At 34.4% G+C, this 27,842-nt stretch overlaps 1 protein-coding gene across 4 annotated transcripts in view; it reads right to left on the reverse strand.

Annotated features, from left to right (window-relative positions):
* The window catches only part of MDGA2 (MAM domain containing glycosylphosphatidylinositol anchor 2), an 871,115-nt gene that overhangs the window by 196,654 nt on the left and 646,619 nt on the right, over window positions 1-27,842 (reverse strand). For 3 of the 4 annotated variants that reach the window (XM_078334839.1, XM_017977077.4, XM_078334842.1), the window contains one exon: window positions 18,269-18,562. The exons of the other annotated variant lie outside the window; for it this stretch is intronic. In XM_078334839.1, coding sequence (XP_078190965.1) covers window positions 18,269-18,562 — 294 coding nt within the window. The remainder of the gene's footprint in view (window positions 1-18,268; window positions 18,563-27,842) is intronic. 4 annotated transcript variants of the gene reach the window in all.

Genomic DNA, 27,842 nt, shown 5'->3' on the forward strand with positions numbered 1-27,842 from the left:
ATGAGGAGGAAAGAGCTCAAAACCTTCATTACTAATTTGGAGCCCATGATGATACAATTTGACTATAGCTTTTGGAACTGTGAAAATATTTTACCAAACAAATTTAGAGTGAGTATAGCTAATATGAGTATGTTTTAAAGCAAGGTTTATTATTTATTATAAACACTTATTCATAATCAGAAAATTAAGGAAATAAAATTAATATTCTAAACTGTTTTGTTAATCCACCTTATATAGATCCAAGTTAATAGGAAATTACTGAGAGTTTATACAACTCACCTGCAAAAGCCTCTAAAACATTTGCTCAAAATATTTCTGTATCTCTTTTTCATAGTCATTTTTATTATTTTCTTCCACATTCTATCTTATTTTCTGTTTTGTTGTTGTGTTTCCAGCTTGCAAAATACTTGCATTTTATGTGTAACCTCTTTTCCTATTTAGGAAAAGTATATGATATTGCATTTCTGCTTATGTCTCTATTTCTCCTGGTTTCCACTTCTGTTTATCTGGTCTGATTGACTTTTATCAAGGTGCTCTATCCTTGAAATTGACTTTCCAAGCTTATCAAAGGAAAGCATTTTCCCGACTTCATATTCCTTTGCTGTCCAGAGAGACAGGTTTTATTTTAGATCTAGAAAGGGAAGCTTTGCTACATAAGAATCTCTGACCCAGAAGATCAAAACAATTCATCAAGGCCCACATTAAAAAAAAAAAAAGAAAATTTAATATTAGTTTTATTTTTATATTGTCTTTGGTAAGAGGTATAAAACATTCCACTGATTGACATTTAAACTGCATAATACATGTAATAAGAAATAAAATACATTCCAATTCTATATTATATCCAGTTACAAAGAGATAGAGCCATAAAAAGGGAAATGAGAAGTCCAGAGGAGAAAAATGTATATGACATAGTCTCAGGATTTAACCAACATCAGAGCAGGAGCATTTATGTAAATATATTCAATCTTCACCATTCAGGGGAAAAAAATACAAGAAAATATTCACATAATTTCTTAAGAAAATTGCTTTAAAATTCCACATAGGCTGGGCGCCATAGCTCATGCCTGTAATCCCAGCACTTTAGGAGGCTGAGGCTGGTGAATCATGAGGTCAAGAGATTGAGGCCAGCCTGACCAACATGGAGAAAAATACAAAATTAGCCGGGCTTGGTGGTGCATACCTGTGATCCCAGCTACTAGGAAGGCTGAGACAGGAGAATCACTTGAACCCAGAAGGTGGAGGCTGCGGTGAGCCGAGATCATGCCACTGCACTCCAGCTTGTGCAACAAGAGTGAAACTCAGTCTCAAAAAAAAAAAATTCCACATAAAACTGAAAAATACTAATTAAAAAAATTTTTTACCCTCATTTACTAGAGAGATAAGCCCTGTCTTTCTGTTCTAATGGGTGAAAAATGTTCTGAAATTTCAGAGTTTCCATATAAATGGATCTATGCTACCATCTTATGTTTTGAATATTGCCCAATGATCTAAAACACATCTTAAGAGGACTCCATGCACAATGTGTGTTTGCTTAGGTATTTTTATCACTATGCTGAATTTTAGACTCGATATTTCTGGTATTTACTGCTCTCTGTTCTTTGTCCCTGTGCATTCTGCCTGCTTTATCTTTGATATTCCTTCCTACAGACGCAAGAGCACTAGTACATGCAGAGACATACATATTCACACACTACACAGAAAAGTAAAAAATGTACTTTTTAAAAGTCCAAACTGACTCTGTGTTGTGGAAATAGCATTATTATTTTTTTGGCTGAGTAACTGACTTTTGTTTTCCCTGCTTTTTTTTTTATAAACACCTTTAGTAGTCCATTAGATTTAGATTATGACAGGAATCTAAATAGGAGAACATTACCATGAAAAAACTAAATTGCTATACATGGTAAGATGTTTATAAATTGTGCCTCCTGCTAGTGGCTTGGGATAAAGAGTTGTAAAGATTTCACTCAGATGGGAATTAACAAGAGATTTACCAAAGAAAAGTTGCTTATGCAGAAAAATACTAATGATGGCTCTCTGGGAATATTGATCATTCATTCAGAGTATCTCTTTCCTTTATTTACCTCCTCTCTTAGTTTCTAGAAATCTTCAATAATCTGTTCTGCCTCTTGGCCTTAGATTAAAACTGCTTTGGAAAAATTATAAAAAGAGATTAAAAGAGTCTAATAAGTGAAGTAATGTGAGGGGAAAATGATAATTACTAAGGGATGATAGCAAAGTAGATACTAAGAACACAGGAAGATTTCAGAGTAAGAGATTCACAGGAGACTTCGGGTTTCCAGAAATTCTCAGAAATATCAGGAAGGCAGGCCAAGCAACTTCCCAAATTGACTGTGGGGCACACACACACACACACACACACACTTTCAATTAAGAGAATCAGAACAAAGTGAGCAAAATTGGGTGAAATCTTTTTACACATTCACATCTATATCTATCAATACTGGTGAACTCAAATGTAAAAATATACACCAGACACACATGGCTCTCAGGACAAAGCATAATTAGCCTCCCCTGCCCCTCCCCATGCTCACACGGCACCTATGACACCTAAAGGTTTTGCCTGCTTCTACATTAGATTATAACCTTACCTAGTGCACAGATAACCCTTCATTCTTATTTGAATTTCCTTTAATCTAGCAGAGAAATTGGCCAAATTGTATTGACTGAATTAATAATTATTGAATGAGTTAACTGAAATATTTATTGACTAAATTCCTTAAAGCTTTCCAATTTAAATACTGATTAAAGTGAAAAAATACAAAAAAAAAGTTTCATTATCTTGGAAAGAATGAAGTGTTTAAAAATAAACATCTCTCACCCAAGAATCAAAACAATGCCGACGTCTTGAATATAATGTAGGAAGAATTGTCATTATTGACCAAATTAAAGGAATATGTAAGTACACAAAACAATCATGAGACACAGAGGATACAATATAAGTAGATGTTCTTTTATAATCTGGTTTAAGTCAGTTCATTGTTATTTTTGTTGTTGTTTTATTAGGTTGGTACAAAAGTTACTGCGGTTTCTGACATTAAAATAATAACCCAAACAGCAATTACTTTCACACCAACCTAATAACAACGTGCAAAGGGATTTGGAACAATCAACATTTTAATTCAAAATATTATCTACCTGGTAAAAAGAGATAAAACTTTAAAACTCAGTATTATATTTTAGCAAATCTGTGTAGCATCACTACTATTTCCTAAAAGGAAAATAGTATGCATTTATATTCTATTGGTTTTAGTGTAACTGGCTGGATGCAGAAACTTTACTTTCAGCAAGATCATACATACATTTTATAGACATATTGTGTACAACTTTACAGGTCCGTAGTCAAAACTAAAGCTGAGAATTCAAGTCAGATATTTTGAGATCAAGTATCAACAAAGAGAATGTAAATGCAGATCCTCAATCTTTTTCCACTTATTTCCTCAATCTCTTTCCAACTTCTATCTAACAATGAAGATGCATCAGTATTAAGGAATTCTATGGATGAGCTAATTAAAATATAAAACTATGAAATTGGCTGGACGTGGTGGCTCACGCCTGTAATCCCAGCACTTTGGGAGGCCGAGGCGGGTGGATCACGAGGTCAAGAGATCGAGACCATCCTGGTCAACATGGTGAAACCCCGTCTCCACTAAAAATACAAAAAATTAGCTGGGCACGGTGGCATGTGCCTGTAATCCCAGCTACTCAGGAGGCTGAGGCAGGAGAATTGCCTGAACCCAGGAGATGGAGGTTGCGGTGAGCCGACATAGCGCCATTGCACTCCAGCCTTGGTAACAAGAGCGAAACTCCGTCTCAAAAAAAAAAAAAAAACACTATGAAATTACTAGAGCCTGCATTGGAGATCAGATGGGATTCTTAGTTAAATACTAGAATACATTTACTTAGTCATCAATGTCAAAACTCTAGAATCATGGTCAAGCTACAATTTTGGACCAAACATATTTCATAGGATGGTGCCCCCAACTTATGCACAAAAATAGAAAAAGATCAAAAATTCCTCATTTTTGATAAGGAACCCAGTCTGCTTGTTTAAAACAAATAAGCGACTGATATGTTCCATCTTCAGGCAAGAAGCAATAGATTCAAATTACAATCCCCTAAAAGTGGTATGAATGTATGTGTGTATATAGTAAGAAAGAGGTAGAGAGGAAAGAGAGAAAAAAACTGTCTGAAGCTAAGAATATTCAAAAGCAGCCTAAGAAAATAATCATATTTTCCTAAGACTACTGGAGGAAACCTAACACACCTACTGTGGCATTCTCACACGGCTTATTAAAAGTTACTTTGTGTGTTGCTGAAGATCAAAATGGCCATTCCAATTCAAATGTCTTTCTACTCCAGACAAATGTATTTGTGTGTGTTGAACAAATTAGTTTTTCTTACCAAATGAACTAATACATGAAAACACTGGAAGCAAACCTTTGTGACAGAGTACTTGGAGGGAAAAAAAAAAATTAGAAGCTTTTTTTTAAAAAGTCACTAAAAGAAAAAGGAAATAATTTTTAAATTAGGCATTTGATATAAAGTAACTTTTGAGAGAAAAATATGAATTTCCAAGCTACTGTGTTTTTCAATTGCTTTGTAAAACTTATCTTCTTTACACATAAGCTGCAAAGAGTATCTACAAAGAAACAGACATGCAGATAAAAATAAAATAATTTAAGTTGATTTATCAAGCATTATGATGGTTTTTCTCTTTGTATTTATGTAAATGTTTGGCTATATCAAGAAGAAACCATATAGTAGCATCCTTCATAAGACAGCAGATCCACAGTCTCTAAAAATAAGGAATTTAAAATAACATATGCTTAGATGCATGATACATGGACTAGTAATATATGGATCCAGTAGTGTGTCTAGCAACCATCCTCATTCTAGACAGAAGGTAATCACAAAACAAAGAAAGTGAAAGATTAAGGTAAAAATCACAAGAGATCATGCTTTATAAACTTTGAAAGTTTTAATTCATCAGGCAATGAAATTTTGTCATTACATATAGCAAGAATTGTTTTCTAATAAGATTGCAAATGCACTGCATTTTCTCTAGATGGAACAAAGCCAACTATAAATAATTATGTATGTCTCTTGCCTTCAATCTCTTTATTCTTTTCTTTCATTATAACACATACCTGAATTATTTTAACACAGATATCTTGTTACAATGACATTTTGTCATCTATGCATCCTTTATTTAATTCAAGCATGTAGTTTCTAGTAGGTTCCTGAAACAATTAATATAATATGTGGTTTCTGTTACATATGGCATTAAATATAAATCAGAAAATTTTGTTGGTGGTAATTTTCAAACTCAAAGATTACTTAGAGATCATCATACCAAGTCCTTTACTTGCATAGAAAATTTGGTGGTAGAAACAGACATAAGTCACACAACTAAAATTGGCACTGCTAGAATTAGAATCCAGAGGCAGACTTACAATCTATCCACAGGGAGGGGAACATCACACACCAGGGCCTGTTGGAGGGTGGGCATCCTAGGGGAGAGATAGCAGGGGGTGGGGGAACTGGGGAGGTATAACATTAGGGGAAATATCTAATGTAGGTGACTGGGGGCCGGTCATCTACATTAGATATTTCTAATGTATGCATTAGAATAAGAATGCATACATTAGAAATGTATGGGATGGATGCAGCAAACCACCATGGCATGTGTATACCTATGTAACAATCCTGCATGATCTGCACATGGGAGCGGCAGCTCATGCCTATAATCCCAGCACTTTGGGAGGCCAAGGTGGGCAGATAAGGAGGTAAGGAGAGCCAGACCAGCCTGGCTAACACAGTGAAACCCAGTCTCTACTAAAAATACAAATAATTAGCTGGGCATAGTGGCACATGCCTGTAGTCCCAGCTACTCAGGAGGGTGAGGCAAGAGAATCATTGAATCCAGCATGGAGGGTGCAGTGAGCCAAGATCTTACCACTGCACTGCAGCCTAGGCAATAGGATAAGACTCCATCTTGAAAAAAATGTTTTGCATTTTATTATTATTTTAGAGACAGGGTCTTACTATGTCACCTAGGTTGAATGCAGTGTCAAAAAACTGTATGTGTAGAGTTATGTCTTCATTGACAACACTATAGCTGAAAAATATAATCAAAGTTCAAATGATTCACTAATTTGAATTATTTAAAAATAAAACAATTGAATCTAAAATAATTTATTTTCTGAGACAGGGTGGAGTGGAGTGATGTAATCATGACTCATGGCAGCCCTGACCTCCCCTGGCTCAGGTGATCCTTCCACCTCTGCCTCCCTAGTAGCGGAACTATAGGTATGCATCACCACGTCTGGCTAATTTTTGTAGGTTTTTTTTTTGTATAGATAGGGCGTTTCCCAAGCTTGTCTTGGACTCCTGGACTGAAGCAATCTGCCCACCTTGGCCTCCCAAAATGCTGGGATTACAGTTGTGAGCCACCACACCCAGCCTAAATCGGCTGAAATAAACTGAAAAATAAATAAACGTAAAATGTAATCGTATTTCAAATAATTCACCAATTTATGCATTTATTGATCTAGGCATTTTTTGGAGGATGCAATTATATCATGAAGAAGAGAGTTTATAATATCTTATGAAAGAGACAGAAAGAAAAAAAGAAACGGAAAATGCCTCTGTATATCACTTTGGAGTAGAACTGAAATTGCTAAGTTCAGAAATTTTTAAAAAAAGGTACAGATTTAGAACTTAGAAAAATTACACATACCTAAAGATTTCAGGGGATAGCATGGGAGAAATGGTATTTGAGTAATGTCTTGAAGATTGTTAAGAGTGGGCTCATAATGATTATTTTAAGGATATTCATGACACTGGACATGAAATGACAAAAAGCACTGAGTTCAAATGTGCATAAGCGAATGAACTGTTCTCGTTGACTGGAACATGACATGTGATCTCACAAAGGGTAGCCATAGAGAATTTCCAAACAGAGAGAAGAATGCTTGCATTTCTGCCTCTGCTGTGGAGTGTGGTTACCCAAGCCTAACCAATCACGTCTCTTTCTAGTCAATCTCTGGGTAAGAGACAAAGGGCAAGCTTTTTCAGGTGGACTGGAAATGAGAACCACTAAGTGAAGCAAACACGGAAAGAACTGCATTGATAGTTGAGAAGATGCTAATGCTTACTGGAACATTAACTACACTTCCCTGCTTACAACAGTTAGACAAGAATTTTCCATCAATTGCAATGGAAAGTATTCCTACTCATAAAAAAAAAAAAAAAAGAAAAAAAATGTTCATCTGACAGCAATGTTGCCAAGGGAAAGAGATCAAAGGTTGGAAAAATAGTAGAAATTTCTTGCAGGAGGTAAAAGGGTCTTACCTTTGAAAAAAAGTTGGAATGGAAAAGCAGGAATGTATTCAGAGGATTCTGTACCCTTAAGGAGTACTATCAGCATATCAAACACTAGGCTAAATGCTTTATAGGCATCATCTAATTTAAGCCTCAGAGAAATCCATGATAATAAGATTTCTTTTTATCATGGCAAATAAGAAAGTGAATAAAGATATTATGAATAAATAACAAAGCTGGAATTCAAACAGGTCTTTAATTCAGAATATAATATACTAACTTGAAATGCATGATAGGAAAAAGGAAAGATAGAATGACTTTGCTCTTGGAAGAGAGGAGAGGTATCTTTTGGTAGAACAGGAAATTCAAGAGGAGAAAATGTAATTAAAATGAATTACTATATTTTTAATTTTAATCACATTAGATTTTAGAATTCATACAGAAGTTACGTTGACATATTGCAGTAGCTGAATATCTCAGATACAAATTTGGGGAAGATGTGCTTAGCAATGACAGTTTAAGTTATATTGCCGAGCAAGAGAGTGTAGAGTAAGGTCCTTTAAATAGGATCAAAATCTGATTTACAGATAGGAAGAATAAATACCACCCAAAACAAGACTGAAAGGTTGTTGGGAGAAGCAGCAATGGAGGAAGGGTTTACTGTGTGCCTACATAAATACAAACTGGTTATAAGCATAAAAGAAATCAGGAACAATCAACTGCGGAAGGCTGCAGGAGGCCTCTGGGGAGGAAGACCTCTCCATGCCTCATTTTCCAGTGCAGGGTGACCTAGGTTCTGTTACCGTAAACATTGTGCTCAAGGACTAAAACCCCTTCATAGCACTAAGACGTAGCCAGACTTGTAGGCTCCTTGTAAGGCCCTGGTTCCATCAGCTGCACATAGATAATAGGCTAAAGATAAACACATGTTCTTGTTTTGTGAAACTCCCTAACTGCCACTGTTATCAATTTTTAGAATGACACACCAGTTCTGGCTCACTGATTCAGTTTCGGCTCACTGACTCACGCCCCCATCATGTCACCCTCTCCCCACCATCACTCCACCCTTACCTTATAGATCAAAGTGATTTTAACCAATAAATACAGTGAGAGATCAGAGCACAGGGCCTTCACTGCCTCCAATAATAAGTGATGGCACCCTGGTCCCTCTTTCACTCTTAATCTTTTTCTTAAACCTTTGTCACCACCAAACTCAGGGTACCCAGGGGTGATGTGGGGGCTAGTTCCCTACAAAAAGTAAAAAAAGAACAAGCATATACAACATCATAAAAGACAAGGAAGAAAACTGCATTAACAGGAATGAGTGTTCACTCAATAAATATGCCCTCTGCATGGAGCCAACATAGACATAGACAGATATAGACAGACAGGTGGATAGATAGACAAGTAGACAGAGATACATTACTGCATTCATACATATCTCCCTAATTATCCACATCATCTGCATCTATATCTATGTGTATCTGCAACTGAATGATTGATTGTACCTTAGAGCTTCAAGTGAGCACTTAAAGTGAAAACTCTTCGTACTCAAATTACTTACATCTTTTAACTGAGCTATAAAGCACTATATTCATCATTTTATGCTGTACACAAAGCAGTTATGTTGTGTTTATGAAAATATGGCTTCAAATACTGGATAAACTATTGACACTGATGGGCACAAAGAAACAGAACAGTCAAGAAACATCTGATTGATTCTACAATTTCAACCATATATTTCAATGCAAATAATGTAAACTATAAAAATTAATACTTCCTATTTTTAAAAATATATTTCAGTTTCCTGATTAGCTTTTAATAGTTTCCTCCCTTGGTTAATTCAGTATGATTATCTTCTTAAAAAGAAATGCTACTCAATTTAAATAATAATCTTTTTCCAAGAAAAATATTATAAAACTTTTATTTCCTGGAATGAGAAACAGTATCAAAGAAAATAGTACACATATTAATTTTCAAGAAAAGTATTTGACTTCTTTTTGAAAATAGTTTGAATTAAGTAGAAAAAGTAATTTCCACATTTAAAATAAGTCTTAATGGTATATAATCAAGGATAATTTATTTTAATGCTGTAACGCATGGTCAGTTTAAGTCCTGAGATGTCCTTTTGAAGAAAGTTTATTTTTACTTACTAGAATTTTTAATGCTTCAAGAAAATATTCATTGGCTAGAAGAAAGAAACTCACAAGGTAGACTGAAATGATTTGATGGAATAGTATGAAATACAGCTACTTCCTGCCAAACCCAGATGCAAAGCCAAAAGGCCTATGAAGGAAGAATATAGGCACAGCAGTTCATAGAAGACAAATCAAAAGGCAAGTCACAAAACAAAAACATATCCTGGAAACACACTTGCTAAATATATGAAACTATAACTATTATTACCAAAGGCAGAAAAATATAGGACTAAAAGAATTGCTAAGATTGTTAGTATAACAGACGAAAAGAGTAGGTGCAATTAAAGGAATAAACCTTTTCCCTGCTATATGAGAATCTGACCTTCTTTTAAAGTTCTAGCTCTGATCCTCTGATAAACCAACAAGAGAAGAATGTCAACTATAATTTTAGGTGACATTTCTACATTAAATTGCTTCTGGATTTGAGAGGAATGTTAATAAGAAGCCATGGCTTTGAGCTTAGTGTGGTGACTCTTGTAACTGGCACATCTCTTCAGGGACCCTGGAGATTATGCCTAGAGATTTGTAACAAGAGACATTGGCTCCTGTGGGGCAGAGGATTCCACCAGAGTTCTCATCTCAAATTATGTAGACCTTCTTTCCTTGTCTATTAGTCCTCATCTAGGCAGTGGTTCTTAACCTGGGGTGATTTTTGCCAGTCAGGGACATTTGGCAATGTCTGGAGAGTTTTTAGCGTCATGATGTTGGGGAGAAGGACATATTACTGGAATCCAAAAATCACAGACCTAAGATGCCTCTAAACACCATAAAATAAATAGGCTAGAGCCTCCTACTCCACCACAAAGAATTACAGAATTATATTCTGGACAAGAAAACTCTGTGTTGGAAGACTGCCGTATGTGTTTCCGACAATTAGCAGCAGCCCTGGTCTCTACTCTCTAGATGCCAGGAGCACTCCTTTTCCTCCACTGATTCAATAAAAACATGTTTTTAGACATTTTCAAAGGTTCCCAGGAAACAGGAGTGGAAGGACATGCTGGCAAGGTATTGGGTATAAATTCCGTCTTATACCCTTGCATGTAAATTTGATACCAGATATGCCTCTAGTAGTCCGTAAATTTAAAAGTAGTGGAAAGACCCTTGGTAGATTATACAATAGAGGAATTTACTGCAAAGTTATTAGCATCATATAATATAACCCAACATAATATATGCAAAACCAGAAAAGGTGTGGCTGGTACTAAATATTAAAATATCATATATATCAAACAATTAATAATAAAGATAAAATTGCCAACAACAATATATAAGCTAAAATTCTACATGAATAGTGCCTGGAGGTGGATTAACCCTCTAGTAAATGTGTATCTCTTGCTGGAAATGAATTAAACCCTCTAGTAAATGTGCATCACTTTCTCTCAAATACTGTTTTTAATTTCTCACTTTCTGATTGGCTTTATCATGCATTAATAAAAGTACTCTTTGAAAATCAATTTTTTACATTGTTATCTAACTTTCTGAAGTTCTTTAAATTTATTTTTTTCTAATCAAAGACCCAAAGACATTATTGTAAGTTAATTTGATAGCATTTTATATTTCTCTATTCACCAAGCATATTATTGCTGGTATATTTAAAATAAACTGATAATATCACAGGAGTGTTCATAGGATATATTATTGTTCACCTTTATGTTTGATTTATTATAATGATTTATTATTACTACCTTTGTGTTACAGGGAAGATGATCATAGTATGTATGAAATGCATCTGTATTTGAGAAGAATGAATTTAGTTTTTGGAAAAAGATAAATTCCTTTTTGACTAAGAAAAATTATGAAAGCACCAAATTTTTAAGTCACATACATGTATTTATATATGTGTTTAAGTTCATTTTTCTTAGAAGAAACTGTATTTCCATAAAGCAAAAAAGGGAGGAAAGAAAAAAGCCCCCAGGAAAAGAGGCATGTAAACTTTTTTATCAAACATTTAACTCAGTGGGACGTAGTGGCTCACACCTTTGATTCCAGCACTTAGGAAAGCCAAGATGGGTGAGACACTTGAGGCCAGGAGTTTGATTCCAGGCTGGGCAACATAACAAGACTCTGACTCTAGAAAAAAAATGTAAAAATTAGCCCAGTGTGGTGGTTCACACCTGTAATCCCAGCTATTCGGGAGGCTGAGGATCCTTTGGGCCAAGGAGTTGAGGCTATAGTAAGCTATGATTATGCCACTGCACTCCAGCTTGGGCAAGAGAGACCCTGTCTCCAAAAATTGAAAAACAAACAAACAAACAAAAACCTGTAAGATACATTTAACTTAATCTCATATCTGAAGTGTTTCAAGGGGGGAAATATCCTTACAGTATTATGGAAACGATATTATCTAGTTGAATTCATTTTTGCACAGTTGGGGTGTGACTTAGAGAGGTGTGACTTAGCCAAGACTTAAATGGCAAAAGCGGTTGGAAGAATTGGTATAAACAGAAGAGGAGCATAAAAGCCTAGCCAGAGAGGCAACACTGAATTACCATGCTTATGGAAAAGAGAAGAGATACACTGAATTAGTATAGAAAATAAGAAACAGACCTGGACATGCAAAGCTTGCTCAGACTACTGAGCTGAAAGTCATTATTACCCTCCTAATAAATTTTGTTTACCCATTTATAAAATTTTTGGATAGCCTTTTGGCCTGGCTTAGATTTTCTGGTATTTCCTATTTTATCAATAATTACCTTGTCTTTGATATCAGTTTTAGATAAATCCCTAGTCATACTGATATTTCCATAATTTTGCTTTTAAAAAAATCAAAAAATAGTTACATTACCTCAGTACACTAATTCTATCTATCTCAAAACTACAAAATAGTACTCAGTAACTTGTCTAACAATAGGGAGCATATGTGTTATAGCACTTTCCAATCTATCTTTAATTTTCTTTTTCTTTGTAAGGTTCATGAAATCTTGCTTTTGTTGAACATTCATTTTGATTAAAAGTAACAGGCATACTCCCTTCACTAGATTTCTTGAGAAAAGGAGTCAGAAATAAAACCCTGATCTCTGGCTCGCTCTCCTTTATCTAATTTGGTCTTGCTTTGGAAACTGAAACAGGTGAGGAACACGCGTTTATCAAAAGCCCTGGTTATTTTTCTCATAATTTTTCTTTGTTTAGAAAATACAAATTATAAGGGTTGTGTTAATTAGATTTGAAGTTAGGTAAAAGGTAGTTAGTTACTCAATACAATCTAACACTATTATCTGTCTTTAGTTTTTAGTATATATTTTATACTTCTTTTTTTTTAATCAACAATTCTCTTTATTGTAAATGTCATACAATTATAACTTCAGGGTGACTTGCTATTTCTTGCAAAATCCAGTACCAGTTTTTATTTCATTTTTTAATTTTTATGTTTTCTTAATTGTATTTTAGGTTTGGGGGTACATGTAAAGAACATGCAAGACTGTTGCATAGGTACACACATAGCAGTGTGATTTGCTGCCTTCCTCCCCTTCACCTATATCTGGCATTTCTCCCCATGCTATCTCTCCCCAACTCACCACCTCCTGCTATCCCTCCCCTATTTTCCCCTGACAGATCTATACTTCTTGACAGAAATATCATCTTATTAGTTGTAGGTGCAACAAATGTGCATATACATGGTGGAGCCTTAACAGCAAAAGTGACATTCAATGCAATATATATATTCTCCAGTTAATTTTCAAGAAATTATACTTGGAAATATACTCAAGTTACTAAAAGCCTTTAATAGTGCTTTGAGATGAAACTAAAGAACAGCTTATATTAAAAATAAAATGTTATAGTTTATCAAATAAAATTATAGCATATAGTTTTATAAGTATACTTATAGAATACAGATATAAAAATACTTTCTTTTAGGGAGACAATAAGCATATCCTAGTTTCTTATTAATATATATTTGAAAAACATATAATAATATATATTTGAAAATCCAATGGAACTTTTATTTAATCAATATTCAAGCAATCAGGTACTTTGTTTAGAAAGTTGTTTTAGTTTTGTTCAATAGCTCTATATATACTATGATAATACTATGAATAAATTAATATCTTTATTTTAAATTATGCTCTTCTAATGCTGCTTCAAATAAAAATGAGCCAAATATTAAAAAAATAATTGTTTTATCCTCCCAAAAAATAGAAATGAATTAAGCAATGGATAAAATATTTAAAATATTATTAAAACTTTACATTGTATTTTGAAGTTTTATCTGGAGAAACAGTTTAGGTTTAATTTAAGGATACTTTTTTTTCAAAAAACTTGTACTTTCAACTTTATATTCTGGTCCATACTTTGTGTGGCAACTAGCAATTATAGAAGTTAAAAGTCATAAAAAAAAAAACTTTTGCTTTCTAAAAATAAGTAATGTGAACAAGAATTAATCAAACTATTTCATTATAGTGACTATGTTACTCTTAACAGGATATAGAATGTACTAAAATATCTCTAGGCCTCTGTCCCTCACATGTACAAATTTTTACAAGAGGCAAATTAATTAGTGATAGTAAATAATTCAAAAAGTTTTTATAAAGTTTATAATTTTATAAATTATAATGCTTCCTTTTAAACATAACATTAGCTAAGAATAAATCTCATTTGGACATTTAGAACCCTAAGTGGAGGGTTTCATTATTTATACTACTTGGAAATACATATATATACTATTTTCTTTTAGAGATGGACGACCTACATTCATCAATGTCCTATATACAATTCATTCTGTGTTCCTTTAATTTTTTTGAGTGGTTATTGTTTAATTCTACACAAGTAAAACTAAGAAAGTAAAAAATGTCTTGAAAATTCTGTTTTTCTTATTTATTATCACCATCTCTTTTTCATTATTTCATGTCTTAAAACATAAAATGATACATAAATGTGTGTGTGCTTGGGTATAAAATAGGCAGTTTCAGAATTTGTCAATGCAGTAAACATCTTAAGGAAGAAATCTGTATGTAGCAAATCCTCAGATATCCCTGAAACTTAAGTAATAAAAAAAAAAAAACAGGTGATATAGTTTGGATCTATGTCCCTGACCAAATATCATATTGAAATGTAATCCTCAGTGTTGGAAGTGAGGCCTGGTAAAAGGCGATTGGATCTTGGTGGGGGATTACTCATGAATGGGTTAAGCACCACTTCCCCTTGGTACTGTCATCCGATAGGATAGTGTGAGTTCTCATGAGATCTATTCATTTAAAAATGTGCAGCACCTCCCAGCTTGCTCTCTTGCCCCTACTCTGACCATGTGATGTACAAGCTCCCGCTTCGCCTTCTGCCATGGTTGTAAGCTTCCAGAAGCCTCCCCGGAAGCAGATATCAGCATCAAGCTTCCTGTACAGCTTGCTAAACTGTAAGCCAATTAAACCTCTTTTCTTTATAAATCAGCCAGTCTCAGGTAGTTCTTTATAGCAATGCAACAATAGACTAGTGAACCAGGCATGCTTCTTTTTGTGTGTTATTGTGTCTTATATTTACTCAACAAGTTTACTGAATAGCTATAATATAAAATATATTATGCTTGGAGTACAAAATATATAAAGCACAGCTTGTTAGCTGCAATGATGGACTTAATTGCTAAAGATGATACGAAATATGTGTATTGATGTATACATATGTATGTCTACATATGTATGAGATAACTTAATTTTCTATATTCCATATTATTTCTTACATGTAGCACAGGCATCCAAGATAAGCAAAACACAAATTATTTTCAGATTTAAAAAAATCAGGATGAACATGGTGGCCCATACCTATAGTCTCAACACTTTGGGAGAGCAGGATAGGAAGATTGCTTGAAGTCAGGTGTTTGAGACAAGCCTGAGCAACATAGCAAGACCCCATCACTACGCAAAATTTAAAAATAGCCGTATATTGTGGCTAATTGTAGTCCCAGATACTTGGGAAGCTAAGGGGTGAGAATCGGTTGAGCCTGATTTTACTAAGCAAGACTGCAGTAAGCTATGATCATACCACTGTGCCTGGACAACAGAACAAAACCCTGTCTCTTAAAAAAAATCCCTATGAAAGTAAGAATGTTTATCAATTTAAAAACATTATCAGATATCCTGTATTATTATTTTTGCAAGAATAAGCCTTAGATAGGCATGTAGGCAAGATCTGCTGGCAGAGATTATATGCCTGGAAAATGAACCTTTGCTGTACTCAGGGATATTCTGGAGTTGATACGAGTTATTTGTACCTGGAAAATAGTATATATAACCAGGTTCTCCAGAAGAGTTGGAAATATGTGGAAGGGACGTCCTTGAAAGCCATGATAACACGATCCTCACCTGGAACTAGCAAGACTGCCTGCATCCATTTGCCTTCCTGGGCAGACCAGGGCCGCTTGCATCTGAGAGGAAATACTGTTGGATTACGTCCCCCACTCTGAGAAGTCACCTTGGGATGCACATAAATTCTATCTTTTTACCTACCTTAAAATAACTAAACTTTGCCTGTGTCTATTGGTATTTTTTACTCAATTATGTTCATCCCTGTCACACTAGAGACAACTATGCAACTGTTTATTGTCATTCACTATTTTAGAATTGAATTCTAAAATCTTATGCTGAATTTATGTTCTAGGGGACTAATTAAGAATAAGAAAAAAAGGGCCGGGCGCGGTGGCTCAAGCCTGTAATCCCAGCACTTTGGGAGGCCGAGGCGAGTGGATCACGAGGTCAACAGATCGAGACCATCCTGGTCAACATGGTGAAACCCCGTCTCTACTAAGAATTACAAAAAATTAGCTGGGCACGATGGCGCGTGCCTGTAATCCCGGCTACTCAGGAGGCTGAGGCAGGAGAATTGCCTGAACCCAGGGGGCGGAGGTTGCAGTGAGCCGAGATTGCGCCATTGCACTCCAGCCTGGGTAACAAGAGCAAAACTCCGTCTCAAAAAAAAAAAAAAAAAAAAGAATAAGAAAAAAAGAAAAAAATAGTATATATAGTTAATCAAGAGAATTCTAGATTTAAGTATATTCTATGAAGAATAGAGATTCTGATTTCTTAAAACTTTAATTTGGAGTTCTCCAGAACCACTGGATCTATAGCTTTTATTAGCATCAGAGCTTCTTCAGAAAGGAATGAGCAGAGTGAAAACTAATTGCACTAATAGGTGCAGAAACACTGAAGCTTTGTGCATACATAATTCCAAGCAGCTCAGAATCTTGTGCTTACCAACAAGATTGAAGTGTTCCAAATTATATCAAATTTCTTTGTGGTCACTTGAGGGTATCTCATTCTTTTTTAGAAAATGAGAAGCAGTTTCTCTTTCTTTTTTTTCTGAAACGTGTTTTCACATTATCCTCATGCTCATGAGCATACTGTCATGAGTATAGAGGCCAGTGCGAAAAAGCCAATATTAACCTGCCAAACGCAACTTGACATCTAAAACCTACCTTATTTGGAGAAAAAAAAAAACTCATAATCAATCAGAAATCAGCCAAGTTATTTAGCATTTGTTTTCAAATATCAATTTGCATATTTATAAGACAAATAGAATCTGGAATCTGAGATTCTATAGATGAGGGGTAGGGAATAGTTAAGCAGCACCCAGAATCCTGTCTCTCACCCTGCACTCATACCTCATGTATAAATACATTTGTAGCTAAATAGTCCCACACATATTTTCATATTTTAATTATTCACTCAATTATAGAATAGTTAATTCATTCTGCCAACAACTTCAAGTCTAATATAAAAACAGATATTTTTGGATTAAATTCCATTTTCAATTTCCTGAGTTACAAAATAGACAAAAATGACATAGTTTTACTGAAGTGCATGGTTTCACTTAATTCATCTGTTTAATGAAAACTTTATACCATATATTTAACAAATAGTGTATCAATTAAAATTTATAGTAGCCCTGTTAGAGACTGAATAGATTGTGTTTAGTTTTCTTCTCTTCGAGCAATGTCTTTATCATTGGGCAGCCCAGTTACCAGGGCATTCTGTAATAACCCAACAATAGTAACACTGGTACATTTTTACTGACCCCTAAGTGTGTGGCTTTTGGTATTTTTTAATGCTGAAAGCAAATATAAAGTCCATAATGACTATATTTTAATCAGTACCATAACTGTGATTTCAGTATAAAAGCAGTTAAAATGTATCTTATTTAATTCTCACAGTAAAACAATTCTATGCTATGATAAATCCAGCAAAAATTCAGCATCTTAGACTTCCCTGAATTATCAGTATATTATTAGATAATTATGTAATTCACTGTTACAATTTCAGATATGCAAACAGCATTTCAATGATTAGAGCTTCAAAATTTAAGCAAAGAGATGCTTGAAATAGGTAGATAATTTGGGAAAAGGACATGCAATTGCCTGAAGTAAAAATATGGACCGTGAAAACAAACATGTGTAACTTCTTGAATTAGCAATTACTTCCAGTCTCCACTTTGCTTATCGCACACGGACAGTTTCTCACCATCAGGTTTCTTGATTCTTTGGCATTAACCAACCAGTAACACCATCATAATTATTACACACACACACACACACACACACACACACAAAACTCTATTAGTGGGTATATAAGCTCATGTAAAAAGCAGATTTAGGGTAAATTATACTTTAAATTGGGTAGCATTAATGTAGAAATAGTTTTCCTAATTGAATTCCAAAAATCACCTCATCTGACTAGTAGAATAATGGTAACTCTTCTTCCCTTGTCCCCACACAGAAATGCACAAAAAGGGAATTTACTTACACTGAACGATGAGCTGCACCAAGGCCTCCCTTGGTTTCACGTTAAATCCATTGTACTGACTGGTCTGACATCTGTACATTCCTGACATTTCCCTAGACACATTCACAATCCTCAGTGTTCCATCATAACTCTCCATCTGCATTGATCCATCAGGCATTGCAACTTCTTTATCCGCTCTAGACCAAAGGATGATTGGTTTAGGTTTGCCAGTTACTTGACATTGCAGTTCTATTGTGTCTCCTTCTCTGGTGACCAATGGTGATTTTTCCTGTGGAACAGTCAGATTGGGTGGAACTTGAAATGGGAAAAAGAAAATTTTTCAAGGTTAGTATAAACTGGTAGAGCATATTCAGATACAGAAAATCATAAGGAAACAATTTCTGCTGGCTGAAGAAATGTGACAATTCAGATGACCAAAAACCTTGGGAACAAATGGAACATACTCTCACTTAAAATCATGTTGAATTGTTTTCACTGTATATTTTTAAATCAAGACTTCAAACATCAGCAAAATAATTAAGGCATTGAATTGAAAAGTGAATGGTCAACATAAGAATAATATTCTTAGTGACCTGTCATTATTAGCCATTAACTGGGGCCTTAACACCTGCATTTCATAGAAGAGTAGCAATCAGCTGTGTAGACTTAGTAGTCACAATAAGTGCAAGTAGTCAGAAAGGGAAAAAGAGTAACCTCTGATAAAAAAAATCAGTTTTGACTGATTAAAAAACTTGCCAAATTGCTAAGAGTAAATCTTAACCCTAAAGGTTTGTTTCTCCCCAGTGGGAGTGAAATCAAGCAATGTGACAATCCATTCTATTCTCCATTTTTGGACTTTTTTTGGTGAATTTGAATTTTTTATTATTTCACTTCAAAATATTTTGAAGTCATTATAAATAGTTTGCCATAATATAGCCAATATTTCAACAAAATATGAAATAATTCTACAAAATACATTTCAACTAATATAATAATTATAATTTTTCTCAAGTAAAGCCTATTTCTGATTTACAGAGACTATTTATAAGCAAGTTAGACTGATTTTACTGTAATTTACTTTATTGTGCTGAAATATATTTATGTTAGGTTTTAGTGAAAAGTATTAAGTGATATGAGGGAAGTACTATACCACGATTTTTCTTATAAACATTATCACTAGTTCAATTGGAAGATTCTTATTTCTTATACAATTGCATATGAATTCAATGCATTTGTGCAGTAGAACATCTATCAAAAAAGCGCAAGCTAAATAGAATGCTGTAAATACAAATAACTGGAAACATGAATAATTCTATCCTTCTGATAAGTGTTATATGTTCGCTTTGGAAGCAGTACTGCACATGAACGAAAAGCAAAAGGTTTTATTCTTCCTTTTAGTTTTTTTATAACCCTGGTGCCCAGGTACAAAACTAAACATAATCACATTTAAAATTATTTTTCAACTAATTTTGAAATGTTGTTTCCCTTATTACATATAGAACAAATAAATTTAAGTTCAAAGTGATACGAGAATTATCTTCCTATTCAGATATCTTCAATTCACTTTTCATTTAATTCTTTCGCTCACTTATTGTTAAAAAACTGATTACATAATGCATAACTTCTTAGAATTAAATAATAGGAAATACTAACCATCCTAGAAAGTGACATTAACAAAATATATGTTTAAAATGGCTGCATTTTAAAAACGTAAATGGCTAAATAATTTGTTCTTGTATAGAAACAAAAAAAAAATTTGTCAAAGTATTTGTTCTTTTTGAAGTGAATGATGCAATTAAAACCTAAGTAGCATCATGTAACCATAACATTGGAATGGAACTGTGATACTTACCACCCTCCATGAGAAAGGGTGAAGAATAACCTCAGCACTTAACATTTATTATCCCCCTACTATGTGACAGGCACATTTAGAGATTTCATGTTTTCATTTAAATTCCCTTGAAAATCATCAGGGCCAAATATTTAATATTAAAATATAACAATTGAGAACACTGAGAATAAGAGATAATAAATACTTCAATTTGAACAGAATACAAACAAAAACTAATTTATAGCAGGCAGCCAATGTAAAGACATGAACACTGAAGGAGGCTCAATAAAATAGTATCTGGAATTAGTAACTGTTGAGCGTTAGCACTAGACTCCTCTCTTTCTGCTCATGACAAATTGGACACAAATCTCTGCATGTCACTAGGTCATTGTTTCAGGGACAACATAAAAGAGTCGAGATGAATGTAAGGGAGTATATAAGAAATATTTTGTAAATTATTTTTTTTTCCAATCATTGTTATCACAGTGGATAAGGCCAACATCTATATTCCTTAAATAACTATATCAATTATCAATCTATATCTGAATATTTTTCATGTATGTCAAAACTGCTTACAAGATATACCAACCCCAAAATAAATATCCAGATTTTGATAAATCTATGTAAAATAAATGAAAAAAGTTGATAACTTTAAAGACTAACATTGTGTCATTACTTGAAATATTCAATCCATATCTATTCCAAAAACAAGCTACATGACCTTAGCCAAGCACAACCACTGTCTCTATTAATTTTATTTTTAGTTATTGTTTTGAGATGGAGACTTGCTCTGTTCCCCAGGCTGGGGTGCAGTGGCAGGATCTCGGCTCAGTGCAACCTCCACCTCCCGGGTTCAAAAGATTGTTCTACCTTAGCCTCCTGGGTAGCTGGGATTATAGGTGTACACCACCACACCCAGCTAATTTTTTCATATTGTTAGTAGAGAAGGTTTAATCATGTTGGCCAGGCTTGTCTCAAACTCTTAACCATAGGTGATCCACCCCCCTTGGCCTCCTGAAGTGCTTGGATTACAGGCATGAACCACCGTGCTCAGTCTTATCATTTCTAAAACTAAGAATTCATACTTTATTTGTCCCAACGTTACTGATGCTCTGATTATAAGAACGAATAGTAAAATGTTAAAAAGAGAAGTGGTGTCAAAAGATCGTGTTTATTTCCTAACTTAATAAAATGGATATTTAAAGATCCTTTTATATTAGAGCATTCAAATTACAATAGATTCTGGACTAGCTATATTTTTTAAATGTTGCCATGCTAAATAGTTCACATATCCCTTTTAAAATTTATGTTATTTATGTATTTAGATAAATTTTCCTTCCTGCCAAATTAAAGTTACAGAAATATAAACCTCAATTTTAATCTTGATAACATAATTGATTTCAGATAAATTATTCCAGGTTTTAGAAAATAGCAAAACCTAGCTAGAAGATTAATATCTATCTTTTCCTAGGCCAAGTGCAGTGGCTCACACCTGTAATCTCAGCACTTTAGGAGGCCAAAGCAGACATATCACAAGGTAAAGAGATCAAGTGCACCCAGGCCAACACAGTGAAACTTCATCTCTACAAAAAAAAATTAGCTGTGCATGGTGGCTTGCACCTGTAGTCCAAGCTACTCAGGAGGCTGAGGCAGGAGAATTGTTTGAAGCCAGGAGGTGGAGGTTGCAGTGAGCTGAGATGGAGCCACTGCACTCCAGGCGACAGAGTGAGACTCTGTGTCAAAAAAAAAAATTAAGATTTTAAATCAGGGTCAATCTTTCCCTAAAAGTCTCTTGGCCAAAAAGACTGTATAATCTCTCAAAGCTGTTATATGCTTCTCTATCTTTCTGTCCCCACTAAATTTTCTATCTGTAAGAATGACTCAACTCTCTTAATTGTTTTAAAAAATTTTTCTTCTGTTTAGAGATCTCATTTGTTCTCATAGACTTCTCTGTTTTATGTGTTGATAACAAATTATAACTTTATTCCAGTGGCTCATGATTGCAGCCTATCTTTATATTCCAAAAGCTTTTCAAATCTCCAAACCTAAGCACCATTTTATCTCTTGACTTGGTTGATAGTTAATTTCAATGGATTCCATCTGCTAATTGAAAACCATACAGTGTTATTTGCGTCACCATTTCCTCTCATCCACCATTTCAAAACAGCAATCAAATCTGTTTTTTTTTAATTTGAAACTATGTTTCATATCTGCCTATTTTTTGTTGCAGCCATAGGCAGCTTTCTCAGAAGTCATCATTTTATCTTCTTGTGACAGCATCCTAAGTGGCCTCTCTGTCACTAGCTTCATTCTTCCAGGCTTCCTGCTACCCTGTCTAAGCTTTATCATCATAAATAGTTTTGTTCATGTCCATATAAAGACTACAAACCTCAATGAGAGTGCTCGACACAACACTGCTTTAATTTAAAAAACAACAACCTGAAAACAGCCTAATGGAATTGTTAAATAAATCATAAAACAGGTGAACAATAGAATAGGACACAGTCTTTTTAAATGATGATACAATAGACCTGTATTCATTGATAAGACATTTATATTGTTAAATGAGGAAAGCATGTTGGCAAGTAGTATAAATAGCTATGACTACTATTCTTCAGTGTGCAAAACATGTTACTGTACAGTATAGACAGCTGCATCTAATTATTACAAATTAAATAAGTAGCCATTAGCTGCTTTTGTCACTCACACACACACACACACGTAACTGTGAGATGACAAATATGTTAACTAACTTCACTATAGTAATCATTTTACTATCTGTATGTATCCTGTAATATCACGTTGTAATCCTCTAATGTATACAATAAAATTTATTTTTTTTAATGCCAATGAATGTTAATAGGAAGCTTCTTGAAGGGTAGACTATACATAATCTGTCATTATACTGTTACCAGCCAGCACACCGTCTCTCACATACAGAAACACAGTACAACATTTTACACCTAATGTATACATTAAGTAGCCAGGTAATTGGGCACTAATTCAGGGAAGAGGAGACTTCCATGGGGAAAAGCCTAAAGGAAAAGAAATTCTAGAAAGAACTGTCCAAAACACGAAAAGTAGTTGTCTCTGAATGTGGAATTACTGATAAATTTTTATTTTCTTTCGCTCACTTTTTTACTATTTAAACAATATACTTAATGCACATGAACATATTACAGAGCCCAAGAAGCCCAGAGAAATGTAAAATATTAATTCAATCTATTTCCCAAAACTCATTCATTGAAAACTTCACATTTTAGTAACACAAATGTATCACTCTGGAAGTGATGTTCTGAAAACATAGACTGAGAAATGCTCTTCTGAAATCATGAACTCCTGTTAACACTTTTAGTGAAGTTTCCCCAACTAGTTAACCTCTGCGCCCTTCAACAAGCTGTTCTTTTCCATGCTCAGAGTGCCTGGCTCTTGCTGTCTTCTAGCACCCCCTGTCTGCCCCATGTGTTGAAACTCAGTTCAAATGTTACTTCTTTTGTGACCCCAGGCTGACCTGGTTACTTATTCTTCGCCACTGCACACCACACTGTATATTTTACCCATTTAACCTGTCCTTGTGACTTTGTCCTGTATTCTCTTCTATGTTTATATCCCGGACCAGGCAGCTCCTTAAGGGCACAGAGTCTTAATCTGCCTCTAAGCCTAGTATCTTGCTTTCCTGCTTGGCACAGATAAGGCAGTTGTTAAATAATTAAGAAAGAAAGAAAGCCAGAGCCACAGATGATGGTGGGAACATAGAAAAATAAAAAGCTATCAAAATAATAGATAATAAACATAAGAGATGTGAATCATGCATATTTTGGAAAAATATATAATAAAATATAGTAATTCTATAATTAGTAGCCCATACAAGTAGCATAATCTTATGCAAAATATATTGTTAGAATAAATTTCTGATGCAGATCTTGAGATGTGTGGGTGTGTGAAAAATTAAGGAAGTCAAGAGAAGATTCTTTCAGGTTTCTTTTTTCTTTCATTTAAATATTTGAACAGGTAAGTTATGAATTACTTTGAAATTTAATTTTATCATTTGGTTTTTAGGTCTTTAATCAAATTATTTCTTAAAAAAATAATGTCTCATGCTGAAAACATAAAATTTAGCACAAATATTTGAAATTTCTACACCTTGTGAGATCCACATTCATTCAATGTACCCACTAGAAAAAGTCACTCCTAATAAAAATGCAGATACATTATCTTACATATAGTCTATACACAGCCCTTGATTTTTTTTTTTTTTTTTTTTTTTGCCTGAAATGCTACTGTAGGAGATGTTATAATCAGAAAAACTTGGAAAACATGATATGACACCAAAGTCTCTCATTCCAAATGTAAATAAATAGACAAACAATATGAACAAATTGCTTTTCGTCAACTTTTCCACTGATCACAGACTGTAAAATAAAGCAAGTATAGAAAAAGAAAATATTTTAATTTCTCCATCGGAATGGCAGCTGAGAAAATTTAGTCTTTACTTAGAAAATGGCTTTAAAAATTCAGAAGTTTCATTCATTTGAACTATGCAAAAAAATCACGTCTGAAACCAAGACATTTGATTGTGCTTTTCATGGAATTATTGGTTTAAAATATATTACTGTAGTACACTTTAATAGCAGATATTGAAGCAAAAGCTATTATTTCTTTCAACATAAGAATCATAAGCAGCTCAGTAATAGAATTTTCTTCTGAAAGAGAAATCAGACTCATATTTTCAAGAATCCTAAAATAAGCATGGCACTAACTGAATTACACCTGAATTTGGGGGGAAGTACTTTATAAAAGATATGTATGCTCTAGAGTAGAATGTAAAATCTATATTTAACATATAAATAAAAGCTTCACAGATATTGTATTTAGGAAAGTTACCCATAGGGAACAGATTTCAATAATTCTTATTCTGACCAGATATAAACAAATGTAAAAAAAGAACTAAAGAAAGTAGTAAATTTGTAGATGCAAATAATCCAAATATTGTGTGTGTGTGTGTGTGTGCACGCACGTGCACATGTGCACAAACACGCATGTGCTTTTCTTCAAAACAACAGATGGGTTAAAAAAAGTTGCTGTGAACTTGATGAGTTTCATCTTTGGTGATCTGATTGAGACTCCAAGGTAAGCAACAACTTTATTTCAGAGCACAATTTTAAAGGAAATATATTCTGTCATACTTAAGTGCTGTTTCAGTGTTTATGTCAGCACTCCTCCATCTCTTCTTTGCTAGCACATTTACGGATTGGCTCCATAAGCATGGGAAATGCACATGGATATACTTAGATTTTGAGGTTTTGAGAAGTCACAAAGTAGTTTTACATAGAAGCAAAGAACTAAATAATTTGTGATTGCAACAACTGTCAGTAATTAAATTCCAGTAAGAACTTAATCACTTTCTCTCTCTCTCTCCCTCTCTCTCTCTCTCTCTCTCTCTCTCTCTCTCTCTCTCTCTCTCTCATCTACCTATTCATCTATCTGCTTTAAGTTAGTTTTCTAAATTACTGCTTCTTGTAATCTAACCTAGAGGCATTAGTAGTGTGGAAATGTCATATAGGGATAGACACGGGGAAGAGGTAAGGGAACTGGTTTTATCGTCCTGCTTCTAACATACATTAATAGTAGCTCCTTACAATACAAAAAAATAAATGGCACATCGATAATGCTAGCTCACAATAGGATAAGTAAAATAAGCCTCTGGTTAACTGCCATTGTCAGTATGCTTGTTTTAACTCCACTCATTTCTTCTCCATTCAAGAAAGTATATTCAGCGTAAATTAGAATAATGCCAAGATTGTAGTATTTTAAAACCTCTAAACATTAATATTTGAAATATTCCAATTACCATATACCTCACAGCTAATGTGAACACAGCACTAAAATTTAGAATATGTGCTTTAAAATATAAAATTTATAAGAACGTCAGGGCCGGGTGCGGTGGCTCACGCCTGTAATCCCTGCACTTTGGGAGGCCGAGGCGAGTGGATCACAAGGTCAAGAGATTGAGACCATCCTGGTCAACATGGTGAAACCCCGTCTCTACTAAAAATACAAAAAATTAGCTGGGCACGGTGGCGCGTAATACCAGCTACTCAGGAGGCTGAGGCGGGAGAATTGTCTGAACTGAGGAGGCGGAGGTTGCAGTGAGCCAAGATCACGCCACTGCACTCCAGCCTGGGTAACAAGAGTGAAACTCCGTCTCAAAAAAAAAAGAACGTCAATTTTCAGTGGCCACTGGAAAGCATTCATATAATTATACAAGGCAAATTTGCGAATTTTATTCAATTTAAAAATAATTCTATTCCAAGTCTGAATAATACCTTGTAAACTAATATGCCTGACCCATTTATAGTATAATTATGACTGTGTGTCAATTTTTAAAATACAGTAGGGTGTGCCTGAGAGATGTTCAGGGTGACCAAAAAAAAAAAAAAAAAAAAATCCAGTGTTAGACATTCTTCACTTATTAATGAACCTGCTGATATTTGCTTCCTTTAGAGATCATGATTGATGAAAGGTAGCTAAACTAAAGCTCATTTCTTTTTTTCTTTTTTTTTTTTTTTGAGACGGAGTTTCGCTCTCGTTACCCAGGCTGGAGTGCAATGGCCTGATCTCGGCTCACCGCAACCTCCGCCTCCTGGGTTCAGGCAATTCTCCTGCCTCAGCCTCCTGAGTAGCTGGGATTACAGGCACGCGCCACCACGCCCAGCTAATTTTTTGTATTTTTAGTAGAGACGGGGTTTCACCATGTTGACCAGGATGGTCTCGATCTCTTCACCTCGTGATCCACCCGCCTCGGCCTCCCAAAGTGCTGGGATTACAGGCTTGAGCCACCGTGCCCCGCCGCTCATTTCTTATTAAAGGAATAAAGTTTGCTATTGGATACTTACTCGAGATAATTCCTAGTATATACAAACGTGAAGTTAACATGGTGAGTTATACAATACAAAGCACCTAATTTGCGTGTGTGTGTGGTGGTTATTTGAAAATATGCAGAACTTCTCTGAGCCATAGGATAATATAATGTTAGATTGTTACACTTCCTCTGGCTTGTTGTATTTCCCCTTATAAATGAATACTAAGATCTGATTGACTAGTGTCTCTTCATCTAAAAAAGTATTATTTACCATTTCTGAATTCATCTTTCTTAAAAATCATGTCACCATATTATTTAAATATCTACAGTAGTTTCCGATTTTCCAGAACAGAAGGTCTAAATCCCACTGCTGGTTTTCCATTTTATTTGTCAAAACTTAGTAAGCCACAGTGCTTCTGTGCAAAGCTCTCTATTCAGTTGAGGCTGAGCTTTTCATCTGCTTAACATACTTGACTTATTCCCAACCCCTCACCTTCCTTCCTTCTCTTCAGGAATGAGTCTGATAACCCATCCAATGATTGTTACATTCCTTAAGGTCCAATTTAAGTTTCCTGTTCTATTTAGTCTTTCCTGATTTCTGCATCTTTTATTCATCTTCTATGTCTCTGAATTAGAGCATGTCCAATTCATTCTATATGGCATAAAAAATGTGCACTTACATATGTAATTAAAGTGTTCTGATGTCATCATCATGGTTTTCCTATTTCTTCAGTAGCAGCCACATCATGTAACATTTTAAAGTTTTTCTTTTGAGGTGTTTAGTAAGTTCTTGATTGATTGATGGAGCACCAATCAAGGTTACTAAGCAACCAAAGTAAGAAAGCCATTGATGAATAATCAGCACTTGATTATCCCAGACTTAATTATAAAGCATATAAATT

Source organism: Callithrix jacchus, chromosome 8 (genome assembly GCF_049354715.1).
Source record: "Callithrix jacchus isolate 240 chromosome 8, calJac240_pri, whole genome shotgun sequence".
Classification (NCBI taxonomy): Eukaryota; Metazoa; Chordata; class Mammalia; order Primates; family Cebidae; genus Callithrix; species Callithrix jacchus.